The 10,381-nt window shown below is 47.5% G+C and overlaps 1 protein-coding gene across 1 annotated transcript in view; it reads right to left on the bottom strand.

Moving 5' to 3' along the window:
• Positions 1–1,904: 1,904 nt before the first annotated feature.
• Positions 1,905–10,381, bottom strand: part of LOC114584709 (kinesin-like protein KIF19) — a 33,612-nt gene continuing 25,135 nt past the window's right edge. The window contains exons 14-20 of the mRNA XM_077918937.1: positions 9,724–9,845; positions 6,919–7,055; positions 6,574–6,676; positions 4,702–5,127; positions 3,315–3,471; positions 2,629–2,736; positions 1,905–2,289 (exon numbers count right to left, since the gene is read on the bottom strand). Coding sequence (XP_077775063.1) covers positions 2,198–2,289; positions 2,629–2,736; positions 3,315–3,471; positions 4,702–5,127; positions 6,574–6,676; positions 6,919–7,055; positions 9,724–9,845 — 1,145 coding nt within the window. The 3' untranslated portion in view covers positions 1,905–2,197. The remainder of the gene's footprint in view (positions 2,290–2,628; positions 2,737–3,314; positions 3,472–4,701; positions 5,128–6,573; positions 6,677–6,918; positions 7,056–9,723; positions 9,846–10,381) is intronic.

Below are 10,381 nucleotides of genomic sequence, written 5' to 3'. Positions count from 1 at the left end.
GGATGGAGAAGAATAGGTGAAGAGCAGCTGTGTCTATGAGAGTTGTGTGTGAGTCTTGGGCTGATACTTGAAGCTGCAGACTCAGACACAGATGCTTTATAATGGGCACAAGACCAGAAACCTAATGAGGAAGCAAGATCTGTTGGGGTCTTAATGCTCTGAGCTCCTCCATCCTATGCCCAGGTTGTGTAAATAAAACCACCATATCCTAAAGACATCACGGTCTCCGGTGACCCTCAGTCCAATGAAACCGAACCCTGGGTAAGCGTAGGCACCTCTGACGTTTCTCACCGCTCAGAGACTGGGGTGGCACAGTGTAAAGAAAACAAGGTGTTCTGGGAGGATATCTATATAGAATTGGAAAAAATCTTAAAAACATCCTTTAAAAAAAAAAACCCCAGAAGCTTTCCTTTTGGGAATTACAGATTTGGACATTCCCAAAAAGGCAAGGGTGCTCATTGCGGCAAACTGAAAGAGTGACAAAGTCCCATCAAGATTTGAATGGATGCAAAAATTGGCTGAATATGCGGAATTAGAGAGCTTGTTAGAAAAAAATAAACAATAAACCAATACAGGTATTTATATCAAAATGGGAAGTCTTCAAAATTTATCTGAGAAAAAATAATAGTAGTTTAAAGTCCATCGCAGCATTCAAATAATTTCAGTTGCAGTTCCAAGTATGATGTAAAATTTAAGATAGACTAAAGATTATTAAACTTTAATTTAACTTGTTATGTCGTGGCAGTATACAACTGATGTGAAATTGAAGTAAGGAGTAGGTGGGAAGTTGGGTCTATAGAAAAAAAACCATTTTTACTTGAAGGTTTTGAGATGATTAGTTGATGTTTTGATATTCTTTTTGTTTTGTGTTTATGGATATTTGTTGTTTTTTTCCTTTTTGGTGTGCTAGAGTGAACAATAAAAAAGAGAGAGAGAGATTGGGGTATCAAGCAACAGTGCAAAAACACCCTCCTCTTCTCCAGGCACCCACAGCTTATCTCCTGCACATCAGAGTTCCTCCTCTCCCTTCACCACCATGTGAAGTCCAAATGATCCAAGCCTTTGTGAAAATGTTTTGACAGGGGCGCAGGCTGCATGATGTAAACCCATCATCGGTCCAAGCCGCTTGGACTCCGGCCATGGGGGATGAAGGGCTCTTCTGTTCGGCCTTGTTGGCTGAGTCCTCTCTTCACCCTGCAGAGCTCCAAAAAGTTCTCTCTCCCCCCCCCCCGCCCACCTCCCTCCTGCCTCCTGCCTCCTGGGAGAGCTCAAATCGTCTTCTGTAATTCCTCCACATCTCTTTCATGCTTCAGAGACTTCCTAACTGAATCGAGGTTGTTTTCCCTCACGGCTGGCTTCCTCTCTCCCCGTTCACTGACGTGCCTCCCGAAAACAAGCAAGCGAGAGAGCAGAGGAGATTCCCTTCTTGTGTTGCAGGAGGAGGTGCGCATGTTTCAGGCCTGACAGCTGCAACCAGCGAACCAGAGCAGTGCATTAAAAGCCTGCTGGTTTGGGGAATGTTTGCAGGATGTATCACCCGAACTGTGTGTAAATAGACATATTTGACTGCAAAAATAAAAATAAGTGGCCAAGACTAGGGAAGGGAGGAGGAGGAGTGTGAATATGCCCGGCAGTGTGAATCATAGCTGTCAACCTTCCCTTTTTTTGTGGCAAATTCCCTTATTCCAGCACCGTTTCCCGCTGCTTCCCGCTGCTATCCCGGATTGTTAGATATCCCGTAGACTGTCCCCGGGACAGGTGAGGCTGCTGATCCCTTATTTTCAGATCTGAAAGTTGACAGCTATGGTGTGAATATGGAGGGAATTTTTGCTTTTGTTAATGTTATGCTATGAAAATCCTAATAAAATACGCTTTTTTAAAAAAATGCACTTTTGCACGTGTGCTCAAATGTGCTCCATGTCCTGATTGTGTTTATTTAACATGTTGCAAAATTTATAGACAGCACACATAATATAGCAGAGCGGTTTACAAAAAACCAAAGCTGATGCGAAATGTAAACCACGATGAATAAAGTTTAAGTGAAAGCCCAATGCTATAAGTTGATCTATGGGCAATAATCTAAAAATTCATTCTCGTCATCCACAAATGCCAATATCTTAAATACATGTTATGCCAAGTAGAATCCGTCTGCACCTGGGTGGCAAGAGAGGAGCCATTTCCCATCTTCCATTAGCCTTTATTTTGTCTTTGCTGGGTTCCAGGAGTTGGGGACTTGCTGCTGCTGCTGCTGCTGCTGCTTTTTCTGCCCACTGGTGTTCTCTGCAGGCCCTGGGTGCAAAAGCAGATGGCTATTGGGAGAAATCTCCTGATCCTGAACCAGAGGCTGCTCAGCTATTGCTTATTTCCCCAGTACCAACCACCCCAAGCCCTAGGTTCTGCCTGAGAGTTCCTGCTGATGGTCTGCCTAGAAGGCAAGTCAGTGACCCAAGGCAGGGCATTCTCTGTGGTGGCACCCTGTTTAGGGAACTCCCTCCTGAAGGAGGCAGGGCAATCCTACACACTAATTAGGTGGAAGGGGAAAAGGTTCCAGACCTTTGGATCCTGATGCTGATGGTTTGTGTAGTTTGGAGTTTTATGCCCTGCCCATTCATAGTCCCCCATACTGACCTTTGACCCGCTTCTGGAGAATCTGACCTCGCATTTGACCTGCGTTGCTCTGCTGGATGGTGCTGGGGGCAGCGCTGCTGATAGCCAGAATCTGCAAGGGGTTTTCTTCTGGAGAGGAACGGGAAGAGGAGGGAGAGTAAATGCAGAAACGAAAGAGCCCATCACTAATTTATTACAGTCATACCTTGGGTTACAGACGCTTCAGGTTGCGTGTTTTCGGGTTATGGACTGCCGAAACCCAAAAGTACCGGAATGGGTTACTTCTGGGTTTTGGCAGTCACACATCCGCAGAAGCACTAAATCGCACTTTGTGCCTGCGCAGAAGCGCCAAATTGCAACCCGCGCATGTGCAGACGCACAGACACGGGTTGCGAACGCTGCAGGTTGCGAACGTGCATCCCGCACAGATCACATTCGCAACCTGAGCGTCCACTGTACTATGTTAAATCTTTCCTCCAAGGAGGCTCAAGATGGCAAGCATGGTTCTCCCCCCCCCTCCTCATTTTTTCCTTATGACCCTGTGAGGTAGGTTAGGCTGAGAAACGATGGCTTGTCTATTTGTGTGTGTGTGTGTGTGTGTGTGTGTGTGTGTTGGGATGAAGAGTAACTTCATCAAATCCATTGGGGTTTACTTCTGAGTAGACCTGCTGCCTAGACCAAGAGAGACCCATCGGGTGACGGTTTACCTGTTTCTTGGCCAACAGAGAATTTGATTTTTGTGGCAGCTGGAAGAATGTGGGGAAGGCTGCTCATGACGACATCTGGGGACTTGATTTTGGGCAGCTGAACGTCTGGTCCATCACCTGCATGGCTGGAGGGAACCCGGTGCTTTACCTGGGGAGCCTGCAGGACAGGACAAGGAGGTGGTGGGGTGGGGAGAAAGTTGTATCTCAGGCAGGGGGCTTTTCCAACACCAGCAACACAATCTTTTTAAAAACAAAAAACGGTGGCACTAGGACTGAACACGGCTCCTTCAGCCTGTCAGACATTTGCTCTGCCATTGAGCTGCTAAGTCAGGGCTGTGGAACCTGTGGCTCTCCACATATTTCTTTATTTATCTATATATAAATATTTATAGGCCACTAGCGTTTCCATGCTCTGCTCTGATTTCGCCAGAAGCGGCTTAGTCATGCTGGCCACATGACCCAGAAAAACTGCGGACAAACGCCGGCTCCCTCGGCCTATAGAGCGAGATGAGCACCGCAACCCCAGAGTCGTCTGCGACTGGACTTAACTGTCAGGGGTCCTTTACTATTGCATAAAAAAAAATCATGGTGGATGACAACAAAAATACATAAAGCCTTACAGCAAGAACATGTGAAAATGTTAGAAAAACAAAAACCATTGTGGAAGGATGTCTTCTTAATTGCCTGCAGAGGCCTGGCAGAACAGAAATGTTTTCAGCAGGCATTTAAAAGTTGGCATGCAAAACACCTGCAGAATCTGCAGCAGACTGTGAGTTTCCTACTCTGCAGCTTGAACAGTAGAGTTCCTTGTGCTTTCTCCTTGTTAATACAGTCTTACTTTGGTTTTCAAACAGCTTAGTTCTCAAGCGTTTTGGATCCCAAACGCCGCAAACCCGGAAGTGACTGTTCTGCTTTACAAACTACTTTTGGGAGCCAAACATACGACGGGGCTTCCGATTGGCTGCAGGAGCTTCCTGCAGCCAATCAGAAGCAATGCTTTGGTTTCCAAATGTTTTGGAAGTCGAACGGACTTCTGGAACGGATTCCATTCGACTTCCATAAACGACTGTAGAATAATTGGTGCATAAGAGTAACAACAACAGCAAGAATAGAACTGCGCAACGAATTGGAAGCACTTGCATGTGCTTCATGGCGTAATTTATGCATGTTGCGGAATCTCGCTTTTTATGGCGCAGGATTTGGCCTGTGAAGCAAAATGCTGGTGGCTGTTGTAGCAGTGCAGAGTACACAGCAACTGGAACGATCCCTAGCAGACACCATTCAGTTACTGCTCTCCCCCTTTGCCTCATTTTTCCACCGAAAATACACCCATTTCCCTGCGACCTGGACCAGTGAATACGCCCATTTCCCCCCAAAGCAGACGTACCCTGGGGGAGGTAGGGTCAAGGGAGCGCGATCTCTTCTTCCCGGCTTTCCATTCCAAGAGCTGCTCCTTCTGAGCCTTGTGCTGTGGCCGTTTTTCTCTCTGGGGCTCCATGCTGAGGCCGTGGACGCTCTCCGTATCCTTCAAGAGGTGCCCCGGAGGGGAGCTGGGATGCAGCTCCAGAGTCCCTTCCTCAAAACCATGGACGGAAGAGACCTCCCCACTGGGGTCTCTGTCCTGAGCTCGGGAACGGCGACGGGCGGCAATCAGAGCAATCCGTCTGGTGCCCTCGGCAATCTCCCTCAAAACTTCCTGGCTAAGAGAGCTACTGGAGATGTCCTCATCGGACTTTTTGCAACCAGAGTCACGGGAAGGAGGGGTCTGCAGCTTGGAGGCCACCTTTCGCAAAGGGATGCCTGAGGTCACCTTCTAGAAACCAAAGCAAGCAACACTCAGCATTTGCTCCCTGTGTTTATTACTTAGCAAATATTTCAATGCAAAAGGCAGTTCCGCTGCAATACTGAGCTCAGTGCCTCAACAGGGCCATCTAGGCTGCAGTACAGCCCTGCCTAAGCACCTGGTCAGCTGACCCTCCAGGGCCAATCCCTGCCCACTAGGCCCTATAAAAAGGCTTAGCTTCAGGGCTTGCTCCTCATCCCAAGCAACTTGTCTCTGGTGTGAGGACTTTGCCTAAGGTCCTGTTCCCTTGGGTCTTGACCCCTGTTGGGCTTTGACCGTGCTTCTCTGAGGCTTCAGCGTTGCCTGTTTTGGATCATACGGCTGCTCCCCCTGAGCCCTGAAGTGTAAGAACATGGGAGAGTTGGGCCACTGCATCAGACCAAAGGCTGGCATGATTTGGCAGGAGACAGACGATGCTGCTGAGCTTTTGGCAGGAAGTAGAATAGCATCCATTTCTAGAATCCAGGTAACATGCAGCCAAGTGGGAACTGCCTCTATCCCCCAGACCCAAATGTTTATGTGTTAAGGATTGACCTCCATCCCATGCCCTCCTGCTCATGACTACCCTCCTGCAGCAACTGGGGCAGAGAGAGGAGGATACAAAAGCACCACATCTGATCCCTAAAGAAGAGAGACGGACGACAGGGAAGGAAATAAAATAGCTGGAGCACAATTTAGAACAATGTTCTATGTCACTCTCCACCCACATGCTCCTGAACTCCAAGTCCTACCATCTTGGACCATGGGCCATGATGGCTGGGGCAGATGGGAGTTTGAGTTTGCAACATCTGGGCGGCCACAGGCTCCCCATCCCTGATACAGAAGTGGCTAAATAATCCATGAGGGCCGTAATCCAGCCAGAATATCAGTGGGATGGATCCTCTATCCCTGGAGAAAGTGCACAGGTATTCCATTGAGTTAAAAAATTTAGTCAATATTGAACTTTCAAGGGGAAGCAGAAAAAAAGAGAAACTGAACAGGGGGGAAAGAAGAGGGAAACATTTTGCTAAACGGAGAATTGCAGAGTTGGAAAAGACTACAAGGGTTATGTATTCCAACTCCATGCAATGCAAGAATATTGCCCCCATGTGGGACTCAAACCTATGATCCTGAAATTAAGTCTCATGTTCTACTGACCGAGCTATCCAGTTACATGTTGTGAAGATGCCCTGTTAAAAAGGGGGGGGGGGGGTTAAATGAAATATGGCTACTTGACAGTAAGCAGCCATTGTGGAAACCTAGAAGCAGGGCCTGATGACAACAGCCCTCTCTCTTTGTTGCGCCCCAGGGACTAGAACCTTGGCCATGCTGGCTGCCCAGAGCCTGACAGGTTGCCCAATGTTCTCTTGCAGTCTAACCTCCCAGAGGGTTGTTGTCAGTGCTATGATAGAGAGAGGGTGATGTTGACCAACTGACCTGTTGGCGAACAGGAGTTCTTAGCAAGTCGGCCAAAGCAGGGGTGTGGCTCCAGTCATGGCTCCTTTTGGCCGGGGTGTTTTTAGACGATCTGTAGCTGTCGCTAAGAACATCGAGAGAAGAGAGAGGGAGAGATGGACGGCCAGGAAACCCAACCCCTCTGACTCATTAAGCAGACAACACTGGATGAGCCCAGGCAAAATCAGATGGAAAACAGGGAATTGGCCATTTCTGCGAGTGGCTATTGTGTTGGAAGAGACCCAGGCCCTTCCCAGAGGGAGGTGTTTGACTGCAAGAGTGCAGTGGGGGGAGGACCAGAGAGCGCTTTGTAAAGACTGCAAGTACCTGTCCGATTCCACAACAATTGGGGGTAGCTCAAATTTTGACCCCCAAACAAAATCTTCCTTGCGCTCCAGCAATCCTTTTTGGTTCTCTTCTTTGTTTAGTTCCAGCTGCTGAGCCTTATCGTGAGCAGAGCCATCCTATCAGGGAAGGAAGACAAAAGGGGGAAATCTCTGTAACCTGGTGGATATGCACTCTAGAATCGACTACCATATTTTTTGCTCTATAAGACTCACGTTTTTCCCTCCTAAAAAGTAAGGGGAAATGTGTGTGCGTCTTATGGAGCGAATGCAGGCTGCGCAGCTATCCCAGAAACCAGAACAGCAAAAGGGATTGCTGCTTTCACTGTGCAGCAATCCCTCTTGCTCTTCTGGCTTCTGAGATTCAGAATATTTTATTTCTTGTTTTCCTTCTCCAAAAGCTAGGTGCGTCTTGTGCTCTGGTGCGTCTTATAGAGCAAAAAATACGGTACCTTCCCATCACAGATTTTAGCTGGGTGGATAGCTGCTTCCATCTTTTGTTATTTTGTGCAATTCTACTCATTCCACACCCACCTGTTCCATAGTTCTGTCTTTCATCTTTTAATTTTCACCTGTTGCTATAACCCCCTCTCTGTTTTATATACACTGTAAAATGAAATATAAAAATTCTTTACCCCTTCAGACAACTTCCCTGGCAACTGTAGTTATGTCCTGGAACAGGAAGGGCTAAACCCAAACCACTCTGAGCATTCCCCCCCCCCCGGCCTTCTAAGAGCCCACCCTATTTTAGCAGCAAAAAGAGGGGGAAATAAAATAGACAATGTGCTGGCATAGGCCCAGGGGCGAAACGTCTCAACCCAGGCTGGCAGCCTGATAAAGTGGCAAATCGCTGATCATCAGGTAGACAGACAGGAAAAGGGGCAGCCACACCCACCAATGGCACGCAGCTGCCAGAAGGCTGGTCAAGGCTGATCCTGCACACTAGGGCAGGGAGATTGTGATCTACTCACAGGATGAAAAACTGGCAGTGATCTACCGGGGGGGGGCAGGTCAAATAAGTTTCTGAGCTTTTTTTAAGGAGGGAAGACATTATTGTCTACCTTTTGGGGGGGTTCAGGTCAAAGTTGTTGAGCTTTTTTTAGGCAGGAAGGTCGAAATCGTCAACCATTTTTTAGGGGTGGGGGGCAGTGACACAGACAAAAATTACCCCACGATCAATTTCTAACAACCGGTGCTCAACCGCTCGACCTGTTTGCTATCCATGTACCAGGGCATATCATTTCAGGGGTGGAACTTAATTTTTGAAAATTTCTTCAGTAGGGGGGTCTTAAAAGTACGCTCTCGGGTGTGAAGAATTCAAATCTGCTCTTGTTCTTGTGAATGGACAACATTTAGCTTGGTAAGTCTATGTTTGATGAAGAAGCACAGAAACTGCTTTCGGAAAACCAAAGGATTTTAATTTCACCTTCTGATAATGTCAAGCAATGCTAAATAATAAGAAATGAATTAACAATATAACTGACAGTACAGTCGTACCTTGGTTTTTGAACAGCTTAGTTCTCAAACGTTTTGGCTTCCAAACATCGCAAACTCGGAAGTGACTGTTGCGGTTTGCTAACTATTTTTGGAAGCCGAATGTCCGACGGGGCTTCCACGGCTTCTGATTGGCTGCAGGAACTTCCTGCAGACAATCAGAAGCCACACTTTGGTTTTCAAACATTTTGGAAGCCAAATGGACTTTTGGAACAAATTCCGTTCAACTTCGAAGGTATGACCATACGTGGCAATCATTTTCAATTATTTTAATGCAATGTTACACACATTTTACTTACCAAGCAAACGTAATTTAATCAGAATATCTTCTGAGTTCCTGATTCATGCTACAAGTTTTCAGCACCCCTCATTTTTGGAATTTGAAAGCTGGGAAATCCAGCACCGCCTGGCCCCAGGTTAATAATAAATAATAATAATTTTTTATTTATACCCTGCCCTTCCCGGTTCAGAAAACTGGGCTCAGGGCAGCTAACAACAAACTTAAAACACTTAATTGATGCAACAAAAAACAGCTTAAAATACAGTATAAAATGTGAATAACAATAAATTCAGAATTCAAAAATCAATTTAGGGGGGAAATCTATTCAATAAACATTAGATGATCACCAGGGCTAGATGGCTGAATTAGTCCTATTTCGGCCAGCGAGGAGACCGGGGGAGAATCAGCTGTGGGATCCCAGAGCGGGTAAGGGGGAGGGGGGAAGAGAAGGGAAATAAAAGATCAGGCTGAATTCAAATTAAAGGCTAGGCGGAATGGCTCTGTCTTACAGAAAGGAGATTAAATCCTGTAGGGCCCTAGTCTTATGGGACAGAGCATTCCACCAGGTCGGAGCCATCACTGAGAAGGCCCTGGCCCTGGTGGAGGATAGTCTGACTTCCTTAGGGCCCGGGACCTCTAAACTATGGTTATTCATGCACCTCAAGGTCCTCTGCAGGGCAGACCAGGAGAGGCGGTCCTGTAAATATGAGGGCCCTAAGCCACAAGGGCTGGAGTTTCTGGGCCCTAAGCCACAAACCCACTGGAGTTTCTGGGACAGTTTCAAGGGCAGCCCCGTGTTTTGTTTTCCCTTCCTCCCTAGAGAACAGTGAGGTATGGGGAAGGACCATCGCTCAATGGCAGAACATCTGCTTTGCACACAGGAAGACTGGAGAGCTGCTGCCAGTCAGTGCAGACAGTACTAAGCCAGATGGACCGATGGTCCTGTCGCTGTCGAGGGCAACTTCCTATGTCCCTGTTCCTATTTCGAGAAAAGGAAGGATAGTTCTGCCTCACCTGGAGTGCTCCAGACATCAGGGAGTGAAGTGCCAGAAGCCGGCCCAGGGTCCCTTCCTCCAACTCACGGATATGCAGCTGGTACAGTTTTCCCAACGGCTCTGGCACGGGGATGTTGTGGTCTGGAAAAAAGGAAGGAAGCTTGCACAGGTGAGGGCACAAAAACAGGTGGGTTGAATGGAGCTGAGTATGTACAGCCTGGAGAAGGGAAGACGGAGAGGTGATGCAACAGCCATCTCCAAATATCTGAAGGGCAGCCTCATGGAAAATGCTTGTTTGCTCTGGTTAAGAGGGAAACATTCTCACAGAAGGGACCTGTTCCTCAGGTGGCAAACAGCTGTCCTCTTCTGCTGAGGGTGAAGAGCCCTTGGATGGGGAACCGCATGGGCACCAGCGTGGAAGAAAGATGGGCAATCAATATAAGATAGCAACAAATACAGTGGTGCCTCGCAAGACGAAAAGGATCCGTTCCGCGATTCTCTTCGTCTTGCGAAGCAACCCCATTAGGGGCTAAGCGGATTAGCGCTAGGGCTCTCCCAGTTTGTTTCGGGCCCCACACATCAAGCAGGCCACACGCTGGATTTGATCTTTGGCGCTGGTATAGATGTGATCATGTGTCCTTCGATGAAGGTGCCATGGTCTGATCACTACGCTCTGA

The sequence above is a fragment of the Podarcis muralis genome, chromosome 14 (assembly GCF_964188315.1).
Source record: "Podarcis muralis chromosome 14, rPodMur119.hap1.1, whole genome shotgun sequence".
Lineage (NCBI taxonomy): Eukaryota > Metazoa > Chordata > Lepidosauria > Squamata > Lacertidae > Podarcis > Podarcis muralis.
This window is presented reverse-complemented; position numbering and strand designations above follow the sequence as displayed.